Source organism: Callorhinus ursinus, unplaced genomic scaffold (genome assembly GCF_003265705.2).
Source record: "Callorhinus ursinus isolate GAN/ISIS: 27379988/994484 unplaced genomic scaffold, GSC_fseal_2.0 scaffold78, whole genome shotgun sequence".
Taxonomy (NCBI): domain Eukaryota; kingdom Metazoa; phylum Chordata; class Mammalia; order Carnivora; family Otariidae; genus Callorhinus; species Callorhinus ursinus.
This window is the reverse complement of record NW_027397140.1, coordinates 2443519-2462514: the sequence shown is the minus strand read 5'-3', so window position 1 is coordinate 2462514 and position 18996 is coordinate 2443519. Positions and strand designations below refer to the sequence as shown.

At 37.5% G+C, this 18996-nt stretch overlaps 1 protein-coding gene across 4 annotated transcripts in view; it reads left to right on the top strand.

Moving 5' to 3' along the window:
• GABRA5 (gamma-aminobutyric acid type A receptor subunit alpha5) overlaps positions 1–18996 on the top strand; it is a 93450-nt gene that overhangs the window by 42674 nt on the left and 31780 nt on the right. For all 4 annotated transcript variants that reach the window (XM_073887385.1, XM_025852097.2, XM_073887386.1 and 1 more), the window contains exon 7: positions 12152–12234. In XM_073887385.1, coding sequence (XP_073743486.1) covers positions 12152–12234 — 83 coding nt within the window. The remainder of the gene's footprint in view (positions 1–12151; positions 12235–18996) is intronic.

Sequence of the window (18996 nt, the reverse complement as noted above, 5' to 3'; positions counted from 1 at the left end):
TGTTGGCCCAAATGGCAAGATTTCATTTTTCTTTTATGACTAATTCATATTCATATATATGTATAGATATATATATATATATATCACTATTCTTTATCCACTAAAAAAACAAAATAAATGAACAAGCAAAACAGAAACAAACTCCAAATACAGAGAACAAACTGTTGGTTGCCAGAGGGCAGGTTGGTGGGGGATGGGTGAAATGGATAAAGAGGGTTAAGAAGTACAAACTTCCAGTCATAGAATAAATGAATCATGGAGATGAAAAGTACAGCACAGGGAATAAAATCAATAATATTATGATAACTTTTTATGCTAACAACTGGTAACTACATTCATCGTGGTCAACATTTCATAATGTATAGAATTGTTGAATCATTATGTTATGCACTTAAAACTAATAAAATATATTGTATGTCAACTATACTTCAATAAAACAAGGAGGCCGCCATTGTGGAAAACAGAGCATCTTGAAATGTGAAGTGTAAAGAAGAGATTGAGAGTCAAATCATAGTCATGGAAATTGAGAGCAATGACACTGATTGACAGTTTCAGATAGAAAATCACTGTCAAGTCTCCAAGAAAAGGAAATCCCCTCTGCTCAGTGAATAAAGGCCAACAGAAAACTCAGTGCAAGTACTTGCATTATGGAGGATGCAGACTGCCACTCTGATGTGCCTGCCCTTGGGTCAGTCTTCTCAGCATCACTTAGTACATCAAGTGTATGTGCACCCACCTGCTGCAACACCATCCTTTCTATTAGCTCCCCAAAAGAAGGATGGGGTGTCATCATTTGAAAGATTCTGGGTTGTTAAAATATGTTAAATAACATTCTAAAACCAGCTGAAATTTCCCCTTCATTATCTATAGCATTCAGAAATCTGGAAGAAGAGATTCAGGAATTGAAAACAGCACCATCTGTAGTGTGGAAGACCGGCACTGGGGTTGGGATCCTGAGGGATTTCACATCACTACTTAGCATGCCCTATGCCCTAAGACCTCTTTGTAAGCCCAGTGGGCTATTGTTTTTCTGTTCTTTATATAATTTATCCTGTCTTTAGTATTTCTTTCCTTCAATTAGTTTTAGGTTTAATTTGCTTTTCTTTTTCTAGTTTCTTAATATATGAAATTAGGTTGTTTCTTCTTTTTTAATGTAGGCATTTATAGCTCTAAATTTCAACCTAGGGACTGTTTTTGTTGCATCCTGTAAGTTTTGGTATGCTGTGTTTTTCATTTCCATTCATCTCAAAGTTATTTTCTGATTTCTCTTGTGTCTTAGATTTATTTGTTAGGAATGTGGTTTAATTTCCACATGTTTATGAAGTTTTCACTTTTCCTTCTGTTACTGATTTTTAGTTTTATTCCACTGTGGTCAGAGGAGATACTCTGTATGATTTCAGTATTTTTAAATTTATTGAAACTTGTTTTGTGGCTGAACACATGGTCTATCCTGGATAATGTTCCATGTGTTCTTAAAAAATGTATATTCTGCTGTTGTTGGTTGGAGTGTTTTGTATATGGCTGCTTGGTCTGGTTTGTTTACAGTGTCTTCTGTTTAAGTCTTCTATTTTCTGATTAATATTCTGTCCAGTTTTTCTAACCATTATTGAAAGTGAGGTATTGAAGTGAGGTTCATGTATGTGTATAATTTCTATATATTCTTGATACCTTGAGGCTTTTATCATTATATACTGTCCTTCTTTGTCTCTTCTCACAAATTTTGTCTTAAGTTCTCTTTTGGTTATGGTTTGAATAGAATGTCTTTTTCTTTCTTTTCACTTTCAACTTCTTGTGTTTTGGAAACTAAAGTGAATCTGTTGTAGGCTGTATAGTTCATATTTCCTTATTGATTCTACCAATCTCTGCCTGTTAATCGAAGTTTTTATTCCATTTATATTTAATATAATTACTGACAAGAAAAGACTTTGCTTTTTTAAAATTTGCTTTCTATATGTCTTATTTCTTTTTTGTTCCTTAATTCTTCTATTAGTACTTTTTTAAAAAAGATTTTATTTATTTATTTGCCAGAGAGAGACACAGCAAGAGAGGGAGCACAAGCAGGGGGAGTGGGAGAGGGAGAAGCAGACCTCCTATGAAGCAGGGAGCCCGATGCAGGGCTCAATCCCAGAACCCTGGGATCATGACCTGAGCTGAAGGCAGATGCTTAATGTGACTGAGCCAAACAGGCGCCCCATTAGTACCTTCTTTTGTGTTCAATTGATTTTTTTTCCTAGTGTACCATTTCAATTCCATCTTACATCTCTTACTGTATATATATTTTAGTTATTTTCTTAGTGGTTACTCTGGGTATTTAAATTAACATCTAAATTCATGACAATCAAATTTGAATTAATACCAACTTAGTTTCAGTGGAATGAAAAAACTTTGCTTGCATTGCTCTGTTCCCTTATATTGTTATTGTCAAAAATTACATCTTTTTACATAGTGTGGCCACTAATGTAGATTAATAATTCTCATCTTATGCCTTTGTCTTTTAAATCATATAGAATAAGAGAGGGGTTATAACCAAAAAATAAAATAAATCTGGCATTTATATTTATGTATGTCATTAAAATCTGGAACAGTTCCCCAAAAAATGAAAACTCTCAGTCTTTGCAGATAAGTTCTGTGTGTGTTGGGGTGCTCCTTCAATGCTTATCCAGGCAGTTTACAACTTCCATAGCTTTCATGTCTTGCTTTTGCAGTGCTTTTAGCTCAGCTGGAGATAAGAACTTGGTCTTCTTGGGTCTTTTCTGAGCTTGCATCCAGCCCTGGGCATGCACATATTTTTCTAGATTCTCTGGAATATGAGGAGCTTTCAGCCCTTACTTCCCCAAATATCTCTTTCCCTAGCCTCTCCTTCCTAGAATTTTTATTGTGTCTGTTGCTTCTCCCAGCTGTATACATTGCCTGATGGCTGTGATGAATATATTTGTGTTTAAATATTTTGAACAAATGGTCCCTTAGAGGACACCTCAGCCTTGGAAAACTCCGAGTCAGTTGAAACTAAAGCAAACCCTGACTCAGTCCTTCAGGGACCCACCTTCAGCTACTTCAGCAACCTGCAGCAGGAATATGGGCTGCCATTTTCAAGGCCACTGTAGAGCTGGAGAATGGGGGCTGGTGACAGTGTAAGTTCAAATGCCACAGAGCTTGCTCACTGAAATTTGGGTATTCTTTTTCTTCACTAAGCATTTTCCTGGCTGTTGTAAGTTTTTTATTAGATTCCAGTTTTCTAAAAAGAAAAAAAAAAGATGATGCTGACAGTTTTTGTCAGCTTATTCATTGCTTTTGTGGATGCTCCCTAATTCACCACTTTTGCTGATATCACTGTTACTTCTTCCCAAGCATTTTTAAAGCATCTATTATGTGTCAGGCATTGCAGCACATATTTCTATTCAGGACTTAAAACAGCACTGTAAAATAAGCTTTAGAATCCCCTTTAGAAGATAGTTTGGGCCCAGGAATGTTGAGTAACACAGCAAGTATACAGAGCCTGAGATGAGAGTTAAAGCAGAGTCTGTTTGATTCTACTACTTCTTCTCTGTGCTTTCTCCTGTATTATAGTCTTGGTTGCCTTATGCTTTATGATTAAAGACATACTTGAATTTCATTTTGAGAAAAGAACTTCTTTGCATATTTCTGCTGTTCCTTTTTTGCAGCATTTTTTTTTATTGTTCAAGCTTGTCTTTATTTTCCTACATTTGATCTAATAAGAATTATTGATGGGCATGTGAATATGTATAAAATTTTAAACAAAATATTTCCACTCTCAGGTTAATCATTACAGTGCCTTCCTGAGAAACAAGAGTATTAAAAATAGATACAGCCGTGTTAATCAAAATAGATCAATAAATTTTGTTTCCTTTTGATAAGAAATATGCTAACTTTGAAAAATTATCACACATATACTAGTTTTCTCAACATAAATGAGAATTGCTGAAATCTTTCCAGTAGCTGAAGAGGAATGTGAAGTTCAGAAAGAATTTTTAGCCCAGCATAATTCCAATGGTTGGTCTCGTGTACATTCTTTTTACAATAAGAGTACAAAATGAATAAATTAGCCTTCAACTTACTAATGAAATCTGTAACTCAAGCTTGAAGTAAGTTGTAGAATTTGGCACCATTGCTAAAAAGAAGACATTCGTTATGTTAAAACACATTTTTTTAAAAAGTGTGGAACTCTACAATTGTATAAGTCAGAACATTCATCATTTTAGTATATTCTTGAACTTTCAGATAGTTTCCTAATTTTTGCTTTTTACAAGGTTGCCCTTCACTGAATTTAAATTCTATTACATTTTAAGTAAGTCACTGCACACTTTATTCTGTTAGCTCTCCATTGACTGCCCCCTATTCCCATACTTCACTAACCCCTGATGAACATGGCATCTCATCTATTCGCGATCACAGGCAAACCCCCTGCCTGGGATTTGGGTAGGGCCAGTGTTAGTTCTATGGTGAAGATCCCTTAGGAGGTTGGCTAACCAGGACAAGCACAATGGCCAGGTCCTGAAAGTAACTAGGCTTGCAGTTCTGGTCTGGACCAAACACAATTGCAGTAGATCTACAATTATCACAGAAGGGACCAGTACACACATTACAGTTAGTAAAAAGGCAGTGGAATGGAAGATCCTGGCAATGACCTTTGGGTTCCAAACATACACTGTTCCCAACTTGACAATGTTTAGATTCAAAAAATTCCGTTTTTATATAGTTGACTGAGTTTTAGAATACAGTTTTTCCTCAAAACATTATTATAAATTGTAGTTACGTTCCCAAGAACTGGTAATTCCTAACTAACCAATAGTATGCATGGTACATCATGTTAGTGATTGTTCATAACAAGACAAATGCTTTGTTGCATTATTTTATTTAATGAAAAAGTTTGCAGTTTTTTTTTCTGAATGCAGACACACAAGGGAGAAAGCTCCAGTGGGGCAGGCTTTTAGCATCAGGAAGGTATCAAAGGGAAATTTCTGAAGGAGAAGCAGGGCTATGTGTATTCCTAGCACTAGTAAATTATTAAATATATATAATTTATACTTTTCTATAATATATTTACATATTTGTATTAATAATAATGCCAATTCTCTGTAATTGAATACATGAATAAACATCTCTTCATTTGTCAATCTAGAGGTGAGTCAAATAAAGAAGAGGAGGCATATACTCCTCAAAGCTGGGCTTCCTTTCAGACACCCCCTCACAGTGGAAAAGATCCTTCTCACATGCAGTGTGAATCTACAGTTCCATCAACAGTGAGGATATGACTTAGCTATAGAGCAAGGAGAACTCTCCAGCAGCATCCCTACTGAAGGGTTGAAGGAGCCCTTCACTACCCCATGCAGGTGGGAATAAGCCAGAGGCAGCACAGTGAGGCTACAGTACAATAAGGGTGCTGCCTACAGGAATGCCAGGTGAGCAGCGCCCCTTTGCTCTATCTCCAAACCCTGCAGCCTTTCAGATGGGAGCAGCTGTGGTAAATAGAAAGTAATCTACGTTAAGCATTCATTTGTTCTTTACAACGACTCATAGGGCTAGAAACGTATCATGACCAAATTAAGCCTTATTTCTTTCCCATAACACCAATCATTAGATGCTATGTTAATATTTACTTCTAAGAGTCCCCAAATTTATTTCATATATTCATAAATTTCATATATTGCCTGAGAGTCACTGTAGCATCTTTATAGAGTGGTTATGTTTCCACTGAGTGAATCTAGCTGAGGTATGGTGTACAGCTCACAAACTGACCAAGGCAGGACACCTTGCACAAGATGCTATTTCATTAGCAAGGTCTGAATTTTCACTGTAGCTAACAATTTGTGAGCTGTTTATAAATTGGCTAATATTACCAAATTTCTTTCTTAACTTTGGAAAATGATTTCAAAATATACATGGGGCTGCTATTCAGCACACTAACTGACCATTTGACTTATAATACTATCTTTTTAAGGGAAACTATTGCATTAGTTTTCTATTGCTGCTGTAACAAATTAGCATGAATTTAGTGACTTAAGACAACGTACATTTATTGTTCACTGCTCTGGAGACTAAAAGTGTGATGAAGCTTTTGGCAAGATTGTGTCTCTTTCAAATTCTCTAGGGAAGAGTATTTCCTTGCCTTTTCCAGCTTCTACAAGATGTGTGCATTCCTTGGCTCATGGCCCTACATCACTCCTTCCATCACCACATCTCCTTCTCTGACTCTCACACTCCTGTTTTCTTCTTATAAGTAGCCTTATATTACATTGAGCTCACCCAGAAAACCCGGGATAATCTTCCCATCTCAAGAGCCTTAATCCCATCCTAATCTGAAAAATCCCTTTTGCTGTGATAGGTAAGAAGGATTAGGACATGATCAACTTTGGAGGTTATTATTTTGCTTACCACAATCTTGTCTTCTGGTTCTCCCCAAAACTCATGTCTTTCCCACGTGCAAAATATGTTAACCCCATCCCAATATCTCTAAATGTCACAACTCATTACAGCATTGAATTAAAGACCCAACTAAATCTCAGCAGCTCAAAATTTCCAGATATCATTATTGAAGTTATCTAAATAAACTATGTAAGATGACTGGGGTATGATCTACCCTGAGGCACAATTCCTTCCCATTTGTAAATTTGTGGAACTCAAGAAACAAGTTTCTGCTCCCCAAATCAAATGGTTGGACAGGCATATGATAACAGTCACAGATATTCCCATTTGAAAGGGGAGAAAATGTCAGGAAAAAATGAAGCACTCTTCCCTCTCTCTGTCCTTTTCAGTCCAAATTGGCAGTGTTTCTGCTGGTATAAAATTCTCAAAAGTTTTGTAGGTCTCCTGTGTGTGTCTCAAGAATTCATACCACTAGACAAGAGGCTTGTACTTAAATCTTTCATGGATAATCTAATCGTTATTCCTGGCTTTTGCTTACACAGTTAAAGCTTCTTTGCCACTTAAAGTAACATATCTACAAATTTGGGAGTGTGGGGTCCCATGAGTCACATACCTAATCTCAGAGAGTCTGCTGTGTAACTAAATACTCTGACCTTTTGATACTTTTGAGGCATTAGCAAAAGTTTGTCCAACCACACCCTTATCTTTATTTTAAGAACATTCTTTCCTGACAGTTAATCTCCTAATTACACCATCTCTTGCAACCTGGATAGACTGAGAATTTCCCAAATCAAGTCCTGGTCCCTTTTTTTGGCAGGTCTTCCCTCATCCTCTCTTTTTCTTCTCACATTTTACTATAAGCAGCAGGAAGAAAACAGACCACAACTACAACACTTTGCTTGGAAATCTCATCTAAGTATCCAATTTCATCATTGTATCCATTGCATATAACACCCAGAATTCTTTCTGGATTATCTGGGGGTGAATCTGTTCTGTTCCCTGCCTCTTCCAACTTCTAGAAGCTACCCGCATTCCTGAGTTCATGGCCACATGCTCTGATCTCTGCTTCTGTCATCACATCTCCTTTTCTGACCCTCATACTCCTGCCTCTCTCTCAAAAGAACCTTTGTGATTACACTGGGCCCATCTGGATAAACCAGGATAATCTGCCCTATCCCAAGGACCTTAATTTAATCACATCTGTAAAGCTTCTTTGACACTTAAAGTAACATATTTATAGGTTTGGGAGTGTGGAGAGTAAGGACATGGGCATCTTTGTAAGACCATTTTTCTACCTGCCACCACCATACTTTCTGCTGCACTGATGTAGTATTTCCATGTAAGTGAAGAAGGCTCAGATCTGAAGAGATTACTAGGTAGACATCTGGAGGCTAACCCCCTTTTCACACTTATCAACTTTTTTTTTTCAGAAAATAAAAGCAGTTGTTATTATCTTTCTTCTTCAAATGGGAAACTGGATCAGAGAAGTTAGGCAGTTTTACAAAGTTTACACAGTTAGTTAATGGCAAAGCTACCCTAGAATTTGGCTGTTTTAACCATCTTAAAGTGCTTTCCACTGTGAACTGCCCCTGGTCAAGCAGAGAGCTCTCTAGTGAGTTTAGGATCCTAAACCCTTGATTAGTATGATATAAATCCAAGTTGAAGCAAGTAGTTTATCTCACAAAATGCCCTTTCCTGACCCTAAAAATAAAATGTTGTTGAAAATTGAGACATGTGTTTCAATAAGTTAATGTTTGAATATCTTAACAGAAATGGGAAGTATAATAGAAATTTGACCTCGGGGGGGGGGAATGCTGGATTCTTGGATCTATCAGTAATTCAGTGAAGTTTTCCCATAAGGCACATTTCTTAACATTTTAGGTTTTATTTCCTTTATCTGAAAAGTAAAACTTTCTAGTATGTGGCCTGGCTGGCTCCTTTGAACTATGACAATCTATTATTCCTTAGAGTGCTTTGATCTCAATTCTGTATGAAGGAAGTTGGTTATATATCAAGGCATTCTACATTTTAGGGAGCCCATCAATGGAAGGCGTCCTCTTATCTAGAGATATTTTTTGAGTATTATAAAAGTATAGGCTATTTTTGAAATGTTCAAAGAGATAAAAAATTTGAATGTCATTCCCCTACTGAGGCTGAAACATTTGCTATTAGAGGATTTAGCTGAATAAATACATTCATCCTTTAGAAGAAAGATGCTATCATAGATGTGTATTTTTCCAGTGTTTGGAATTCTACTTCTAAGGAGGTCTTTTAAAATGGGGGAACAATCCATGAGGCTTTAATGATAGCACTTATTGAGATGGTAATTATAGAATTACTATCTTTTTATAATGTTTTTACTGGAATTAGTTTTTCTTTAAACATATTCTTCTTTTTAGTTAGATCCAGCTAAATTCTGTCCACCAGTCTCTTCCCACCATCACTTAACCCTCTGGTCTTGCAGCTGTATGCTGAAAGCAGACTCCTTAGTGTATAATCCTTATCATCTTTAAATGTCAGTGCAGTAGCTTTCAGAAGGTAACCAACTCTCAGGGCCAAACAGCCAGAATAGAGCAGGACATGAGATGAACTGAGTAAGTAAGAGCTGAGACCACCATGACAGAAAAGAAGACTTCTCATCCCCCTTATAAATACATGGTGTTGGCCAAGAAAAAAGGAGGGCATGAGGAAAAGGGGAAAAAGCCAGGAGTGGGCAGTGTGCCCAAGGTGAGAAGTCAAGTCTCCTTGAGGGGATCTTCTCTGACAAGTAGGGGCAAACAATAGAAAAGCCAGGTGGTGATGCCTCCAGTGGCCATGGAGATGGAAGCAAAGTGCTGCCATGAGCACGGAGGGAAGAGGCATTGACCAATGATTCACGACACCTTCAAGGACTCAGCCAACACATCTGGCTTCAAGTCCGCCTCCAGACCCAGTGGGCAGTAGAGTGTTTCCTGGGGAACAGAGGCTCAGTTATATGAGCTGGCAGACATGGCTGTGTCTAGAGAGAGGATTCCTCCATGGAGAGACCATCTCCACATCACCCTGATGATGGGAATGGGGCCCAAAAAGTTGTCAGCATTTTGGGAGGGCAACTTAAAGACTGCAGTGCTGGGTCTGCAGTACCTGTGGCTGGACTAAGACAGTCAGGATCACCTGAAGCATCTCCGCTTACACCCTACCTCACACTGCTCCCACTGACTGAGCCCAGGGTCGTCCTTACACCTGCATCCATAAACCATTTGAACAGAGGCTGCAGACCAGCACAGAATCTCCAAATCAAAACTGTTCTCCTTTAAGCTCCTACAGCCCCGTTATTTTGTGTGCTTATTCTCACATTTATTGCTTTGTACCTGGCACTGCAGCTTTATATATTCTTATCTTCCTACTAAAAATTTGCTTCTGAAGAAAATTTTAGATTTTCTGAGTTCATTGTGAATTTATTCTCTAAAACATTTTTGACTCATTTAAGTTCTTTGTCACACTATATGTTTTATTTTAAAAATTTCTTAAATTTGCTAACAAACAAAGTTAACATTTTCTTTTGTGTTGGCTGAATGCTCTCTTCACAGAGATTTTTAAGTCATAATTTTCTTAATTCTAATAAGTAAATACTTTATCCACTTCATAGTCTCTAATAATAATCCTTTTGAAGAGATCCATTGCAGATTATTTATCATGTAAAACAATCTAAAAGTCTAACAATAATTGCTTTAATATATATCCATTATTATGTTATTTATTATTATACATAATTGATTTAATGTTACACATGTTATATTATATATGTGTATATATATGTTATACATATAATATATGTATATACACATACATATAGCCCACACATCTGCATCATAGAATTAAATAGTTCGTATTTCAAAATCATGATTATGTAGAGATTTTCACATCAGAATTACCCTGTTCCTAATGTTAGGTGTATGAAAGACTGAATTTTGTATACCAAGAACAAAAAGAAAATACATGTACATGTCAGAAAACTCTGGACAAAATTTATCGGGTGAAATTATAAGTGAAATGATATCTATTTGTAGTTTTCTCCTTCACAATTCTCCTGTATGTTCCCATATCTTTCTATGAACATATGCGGTGTATCATTTTAAATACCATCTCCCTGCCTGAATGTGATACTTGGTGCTGTGTTCTAGTCCATGTGCATTCCAGCCTTTTAAGCATTATTCCATCCCCTCAAGCCAGAGGCAGCAGAGGATTTCTTCTCTTTGATGGACACAGACCTTTCTTGCACTGACTCATATTTTTGTGTCATTCATTCAGAGAATACATACATTGGGGCGCCTGGGTGGCTCAGTCGGTAAGCGTCTGCCTTCGGCTCAGGTTATGATCCCAGGGTCCTGGGATCAAGCCCTGCATTGGGCTCCCTGCTCCGCGGGAAGCCTGCTTCTCCCTCTCCCACTCCCCTTGCTTGTGTTCTCTCTCTCTCGCTGTCTCTCACTCTGTCAAATAAATAAAATCTTAAAAAAAAAATACATATATTGACCACTCTGTCTGCAGTCGTCAAGTGTGAATTCTGTGCCCAATTTAATAGCAACAGTTTACTCTGTTTTAACAGGAGGAAGTAGTGAAGGTAAAAATAAATGTTTTTACATTTTTATTCTCACCCTGGGCACATAGCCAAGATCCAGACTCAATATAAGAGGGAAGGACCAATAGTGCTAATATCATATCGAATTATTATTTGTCTAAAAATGTAATTATAACATCTGTTTAAGGGTGAATGTTTTATATTATGATTTCATTCTGTATAATTTAATTTCATTTTAAATAGTAGAATAAGAAACTTAAGAAACAGATTAACTCATTAATGAAATTTAGATTCACTATCTAATTAGTAAAGTCTGTCGAGAAATAAAAGCACGACAGTGTGGCAACTTTGGAAGTGTACAGAACCCATTACTACTTAGTGTGTGGTGGACGTGCCATTACGGAGTCACAGTAGTCAGGGGTCTGGGTTCAAATCATGACTCCATGACTTAATAGCTCTATATCCTCATCCTGATCCTTTAATATCTGTGCATCACTTTCCTGCTTTGTAAACTGGGACATTAGCAGCAACAAAGCTCCTAATGTTATTCTGATTAGATGTGTTAGTGCAGCTAAGCATTTAACACAGTGCCTGGCATAGACCTGGTGGTTATTATGTCCATTACTGTTTGAGTGACAGTGGTAGTAGATGGTGGTATTATCTGGAAGACCAGGCTTGGATTAAAAGCAATTAGGTTGTACCAGAAGATTGCTGTCATAACACAATTTCAACTACTCTTCAGTGTCATGTCATCAGTCCAGTACACAATAATTACAGCCAGCTTCTGGTCAAAATTTGGACAGCATTTATTACACATTTATATTTTTGAGCATATAAACTATTTTAGAAAATACTTATATTTTCAGCCTTGTCAAAGGAAGTTTTTTTAGATTACTCTGAGTAAGGGATGGAAAACAAAGAATAAATCATTTTTAAAGGCATCTGAAAATTACTTTACAAGTGGTAACGTATGTACAGACACACACAAAGCCACAGAACTAAGTAGATTTGACTTAAGCCTGTTTCTAAATGATATCCATCTTCAAGGCAAACCTATATAATTTTGTGAAACAGTTTAGACAATTTCATGAAATATGGTAATTGAAATAATGAGTGAAGTACTTAACATGGCTTTATGGAACATGGTGCCGCTCAGTAAATAGCCAGAATTGGAGAGTCATTTAAAGGTCTTTGTCTCTTACTTTTCAGTTTGACCATCTCTGCAGAGTGCCCAATGCAACTTGAGGATTTCCCGATGGATGCCCATGCTTGCCCTCTGAAATTTGGCAGCTGTAAGTTATTTTCACAAGTAAGAACCATGGATATACTTTCGGGGTTATTTCCACATTCATTCAGAATTTAAGTTCCATATGTGAATAAGCACGTTATGGGTGGCAGTCAGCTTGAGAAGACTGGAATGCTGTGGATTATTTATACCTTTGTCCTCGCAGACTAGTTTCCTTGTCTGTAACTGAGAGAATATGAGCGGAGGGACAAACCATCTAGAAGATGATCCTGGGGAAGTGTTTCCAGGCCTTCACCTGGCAGTTCTTAGTTGTTTTCACTTCTCAGATTGCAGGTTACCTCCCGCAAGGGGACACCCATTCCAGACCCACTTTCCAATACCCAGCCAATATCTTTTTTGTTGGATTGTAGTCATTGCTGTCTTAACACACTTCTTCTAGAGTGTTCATGAGAGCAATGACATTGTCATATTCACCCTCACTACTCACCTTGTGCACATATTGGGAAATGTGTTGCTTGAACAAATAATTATTCATTAGGTGAACATCTCTCTGATTCTAGTAGAAAGTCTTGAATTCCAGCCATGCCAGACAGTGCAGTGATGACACTGGCCCCTACATATGTCTGCAGGTTCATACCCACTTCTGAGATGTTGGAAGGCAGGGTTAGAACCAAACTCTTCCCTTCTTTCTTTAAGCTATCCCTTTATGCTCATGCTATGTGAAGTTTTCATTTTTTAAAAATTTTTTTATAGTTATGTTAATCACCATACATTACATCATTAGTTTTTGATGTAGTGTTCCATGATTCATTGTTTGTGCGTAACACCCAGTGCGCCACGCAGAATGTGCCCTCTTTAATACCCATCACCAGGCTAACCCATCCCCCCACCCCCCTCCCCTCTAGAACCCTCAGTTTGTTTTTCAGAGTCCATCATCTCTCATGGTTCATCTCCCCTCCGACTTACTCCCTTTCATTCTTCCCCTCCTGCTATCTTCTTCTTTTTCTTTTTTCTTAACATATGTTGCATTATTTGTTACAGAAGTACAGATCTGTGATTCAACAGTCTTGCACAATTCACAGCGCTCACCATAGCACATACCCTGCCCAATGTCTATCACCCCACCACCCCATCCCTCCCACACCCAACCACTCCAGCAACACTCAGTTTGTTTCCTGAGATTAAGAATTCTTCATATCAGTGAGGTCATATGATACATGTCTTTCTCTGATGGACTTATTTCACTCAGCATAACACCCTCCAGTTCCATCCACGTCGTTGCGAATGGTAAGATCTCATTCCTTTTGATGGCTTCATAATATTCCATTGTGTATATATGACACTTCTTCTTTATCCATTCATCTGTCGATGGGCATCTTGGCTCTTTCCACAGTTTGCCTATTGTGGACATTGCTGCTATAAACATTGGGGTGCACGTACCCCTTCGGATCCCTACATTTTTATCTTTGGGGTAAATACCCAGTAGTGCAATTGCTGGATCATAGGGTAGCTCTATTTTCAAGTGTTTGAGGAACCTCCATACTGTTTTCCAGGGGGTTGCACCAGCTTGCATTCCCACAAACTGTGTAGGAGGGTTCCCCTTTCTCTGCATCCCAGCCAACATCTGTCATTTCCGGACATGTTAATTTTAGCCATTCTGACTGGTGTGAGGTGGTATCTCATTGGGGTTTTGATTTGGATTTCCCGGATGCCGAGCGATGTTGAGCACTTTTTCCTGTGTCTGTCGGCCATTTGGATGTCTTCTTTGGAAAAATGTCTGTTCGTGTCTTCTGCCCATTTCTTGATTGGATTATTTCTTCTTTGGGTGTTGAGTTTGATAAGTTCTTTTTATAGATTTTGGATACTAGCCCTTATCTGATATGTGATTTGCAAATATTTTCTCCCATTCTGTCAGTTGTCTTTTGGTTTTCTGGACTGTTTCTTTTGCTGTGCAAAAGCTTTTTATCTTGATGAAATTCCAAGAGTTCATTTTTGCCCTTGCTTCCCTTGCCTTTGGTGATCTTTCTAGGAAGAAGTTGCTGCGGCTGAGGTCGAAGAGGTTGCTGCCTGTGTTCTCCTTTAGGATGTTGATGGACACCTGTCTCACATTTAGGTCTTTCAACCATTTGGAGTCTATTGTTGTGTGTAGTGTAAGCAAATGGTCCAGTTTCATTCTTCTGCATGTGGCTGTCCAATTTTCCCAGCACTATTTGTTGAAGAGACTGTCTTTTTTCCATTGGACATTCTTTGCTGCTTTGTCAAAGATAAGTTGACCATAGAGTTGAGGGTCCATTTCTGGGCTCTCTATTCTATTCCATTGATAGAAGTGTCTGTTTGTGTGCCAGTACCATACTGTCTTGATGATGACAACTTTGTAATAGAGCTGGAAGTCTGGAATTGGGAAGCCGCCAGCTTTGCTTTTCTTTTTCAATACTCCTCTAGATATTCGGGGTCTCTTCTGGTTCCATACAAATTTTAGGATTATTTGTTCCATTTCTTTGAAAAAAGTGGATGGTATTTGGATGGAGATTGCATTGAATGTGTAGATTGCTCTAGGTAGCATTGCCATCTTCACAATGTTTGTTCTTCCAAGAGCATGGAAAGTTTTTCCATTTCTTTGTGTCTTCTTCAATTCCTTTCATGAGTATTTTATACTTTTCTGAGTACAGATCCTTTGCCTCTTTGCTTAAATTTATTCCTAGGTATCTTATGGTTTGGGGTGCAATTGTAAATGGGATTGACTCCTTGATTTGTCTCTCTTCTGTCTTGTTGTTGGTGTATAGGAATGCCACTGATTTTTGTGCATTGATTTTATATCCTGCTACTTTACTGAATTCCTGTACGAGTTCTAGCACTTTTGGCGTGGAGTCTTTTGGGTTTTCCACATACAGTATCATATCATCTGCAAAGAGTGAGAGTTTGACTTCCTCTTTGCCGATTTGGATGCCTTTGATTTCTTTTTGTTGTCTGATTGCTGTGGCTAGGACTTCTAATACTATGTTGAAAAGCAGTGGTGATAGTGGACATCCCTGCCGCGTTCCTGACCTTAGGGGAAAAGCTCTCAGCTTTTCCCCATTGAGAATGATACTCGCTGTAGGTTTTTCATAAGTGGCTTTTATGATATTGAGGTATGTACCCTCTATCCCTATACTCTGAAGAGTTTTGTTCAAGAAAGATGCTGTACTTTGTCAAATGCTTTTTCTGCATCTATTGAGGGGATCATATGATTCTTGTTCTTTCTTTTGTTAATGTATTGTATCACGTTGATTGATTTGTGGATGTTGAACCAACCTTGCAGCCCAGGGATAAATCCCACTTGGTCATGGTGAATAGTCCTTTTAATGTACTGTTGGATCCTATTGCCTAATATTTTGGTGAGAATTTTTGCATCCATGTTCATCAAGGATATTGGCTGTAATTCTCCTTTTTGATGGGATCTTTGTCTGGTTTGGGGATCAAAGTAATGCTGGCCTCATAAAATGAGATTGGAAGTTTTCCTTCCATTTCTATTTTTTGGAACAGTTTCAGGAGAATAGGTATTAATTCTTCTTGAAATGTTTGGTAGAATTCCCCTGGGAAGCCATCTGGCCCTGGGGTTTTGTTTGTTGGGAGATTTTTGACGAATGCTTCAATTTCCTTAGTGGTTATAGGTCTGTTCAGGTTTTCTATTTCTTCCTGGTTCAATTTTGGTTGTTGATACATCTCTAGGAATGCACCGATTTCTTCCAGGTATCTAATTTGCTGGCATAGAGTTGTTCAAAATATGTTCTTATAATTGTTTGTATTTCCTTGGTGTTGGTAGTGATCTCTCCTCTTTCATTCGTGATTTTGTTGATTTGGGTCATTTCTCTTTTCTTTTTGATCAGTCTGGCCAGGGGTTTATTAATCTTGTTAATTCTTTCAAAGAACCAGCTCCTAGATTCGTTGATCTGTTCTACTGTTCTTTTAGTTTCTATTTCATTGATTTCTGCTCTGATCTTTATGATTTCTCTTCTCCTGCTGGGTTTAGGCTTTATTTGCTGTTCTTTCTCCAGCTCCTTTAGGTGTAGGGTTAGGTTGTGTATTTGAGACCTTTCTTGTTTCTTGAGAAAGGCTTGTATTGCTATATACTTCCCTCTCAGGACTGCCTTTGCTGTATCCCAAAGATTTTGAACAGTTGTGTTTTCATTTTCATTGGTTTCCATGAAATTTTTTAGTTCTTCTTTAATTTCCTGGTTGACCCATTCATTCTTTAGTAGGATGCTCTTTAGCCTCCAAGTATTTGAGTTCTTTCCGACTTTCCTCTTGTGATTGAGTTCTAGTTTCAAAGCATTGTGCTCTGAAAATATGTAGGGAATAATCCCAATCTTTTGGTACTGGTTGAGTCCTGATTTGTGACCTAGGATGGGATCAATTCTGGAGAATGTTCCATGGGCACTAGGGAAGAATGTGTATTCCGTTGTTTTGGGACAGAATGTTCTGAATATGTGTGTGAAGTCCATTTGGTCCAGTGTGTCATTTAAAGTCTTTATTTCCTTGCTGATCTTTTGCTAAGATGATCTGTCCATTTCAGTCCGGGGGATGTTAAAATCCCCCACTATTATTGTATTGTTGTAAATGTGTTTCTTTGCTTTTGTTATTAATTGCCTTATATAATTGGTTGCTCCCTTGTTAGGGGCATAGATATTTACAATTGTTAGATCTTCTTGTTGGATAGACACTTTAAGTAGGATAGCTTGTCCTTCTTCACCTCTTATTACAATCTTTGTTTTAAAATCTAATTTGTCTGATATAAGGATTGCCAACCCAGCTCTCTTTTGGTGTCCATTAGCATGGTAAATGGTTTTCCACCCCCTCACTTTCAATCTGGGGGTGTCTTTGGGTCTAAAATGAGTCTCTTGCACACAGCATATTGATGGGTCTTGTTTTTTAATCCAATCTGATAGCCTGTGTCTTTTGATTGGGGCATTTAGCCCATTTACATTCAGAGTAACTATTGAAAGGTATGAATTTAGTGCCATTGTATTTCCTGTTAGGTGACTGTTACTGTATATTGTCTGTGTTCCTTTCTGATCTATGCTGCTTATAGGCTCTCTCTTTGCTTAGAGGACCCCTTTCTATATTTCTTGTAGAGCTGGTTTCGTGTTTGCAAATTCCTTTAGTTTTTGTTTGTCCTGGAAGCTTTTTATCTCTCCTTCAATTTTCAATGAGAGCCTAGCTGGATATAGTATTCTTGGCTGCATATTTTTCTCGTTTAGCACTCCGAAGATATCATGCCAGTCCTTTCTGGCCTGCCAGGTCTCTGTGGATAGGTCTGTTGCCAATCTAATATTTCTACCATTGTAGATGACATATCTCTTCTCCCGAGCTGCTTTCAGGATTTTCTCTTTGTCTCTGAGACTCGTAAGTTTTACTATTAGATATCGGGGTGTTGACCTATTTTTATTGATTTTGAGACGGGATCTCTGTGCCTCCTGGATTTTGATGCCTGTTTCCTTCCTCACATTAGGGAAGTTCTCTGCTATTATTTGTTCCAATATACCTTCTGCCCCTCCCTCTCTTTCTTCTTCTTCTGGGATCCCAATTATTCTAATGTTGTTTCATCTTATCGTATCGCTTATCTCTCGAATTCTGCCCTCGTGATCCTGTAGTTGTTTCTCTCTTTTTCTCAGCCTTTTTATTTTCCATCATTTGGTCTTCTATATTGCTGATTCTGTCTTCTGCCTCATTTATGCTAGCAGTTAGTGCCCCCATTTTTTATTGCACCTCATTAATAGCCTTTTTGTTTTCAACCTGGTTAGATTTTAGTTCTTTTATTTCTCCAGAAAAGGTTTCTCTAATAACTTAATAATGCTTTTTTCAAGCCCAGCTAATATCTTTAATGTCATGATTCTGAACTCTAGGTCAGACATCGTACTAATGTCCATATTGAGTAGGTCCCTGGCAGACGGTACTACCTCTTGTTCTTTTTGCTGAGGTGATTTTTTTCGTCTTGTCATTTTGTCCAGAGGAGAATAGATGAATGAGAGAGCAAAATGCTAACAGGTTAACAATGTCCCCAGCAAATATACTGTATACAAATCAGAAAAGACCTGAAACCAGGGGAAAAGAAAGGGAAAGAAAGAAAAAAGAAAGAAAAAAAATGAAAAAGTAAAAACAAAAACAGAACAATCAAATATGATCAGGCTAGTGCATAGATCAGTGCCACACACTAGATTTTAGGTGTATTTTGGTCTGTTAGAAAAAAGTGCGTCCTAAAATTTTAAAGGAAGAAAGACTTATATATGTACAAAATAAGGGTTGATACAATGAAGGGGTGGAAGATGACTGTAAAGATGAAAATTATAAAAGATTTTATAAAAGGAATTTATAAGAAGTTGTTTGAAAAAAAAAAGAAGATTTAAAAAAAAGAAAAAAAAAGAATGTGATCAGGCAGGAGAGTAGAACAAAGCCATACACTAGTGATTTAGGGTATATTTTGATCTGTTAGAAGAAACTGTATCTCAAAATTGTAAAGAGAGAACAACTTATATATATATGCCAAAAATAAGGGTAACTACTATGAAGGGATAAAATATGACTCTAAAAATGAAAAATAAAAAATGTTTTTTTTTAAAAAGGGATTGATAAGATGTTTGTTGAAAAAGGGAAAAAGAAAATTTAAAAAAAAAGTGAAAAAAATTTAACTTTAAAAAACTAATGAATCATGGTAAAAAAGGCATGAATTCTATGTGCAGTATTCCCCTAGCGCTGGAGTTCTCCCGTTCTCCTTGATCGGTAAAATTGGTCTTGGCTTGCTGGCTGTTCGTGCTGATCTTCTCCGGGAGGG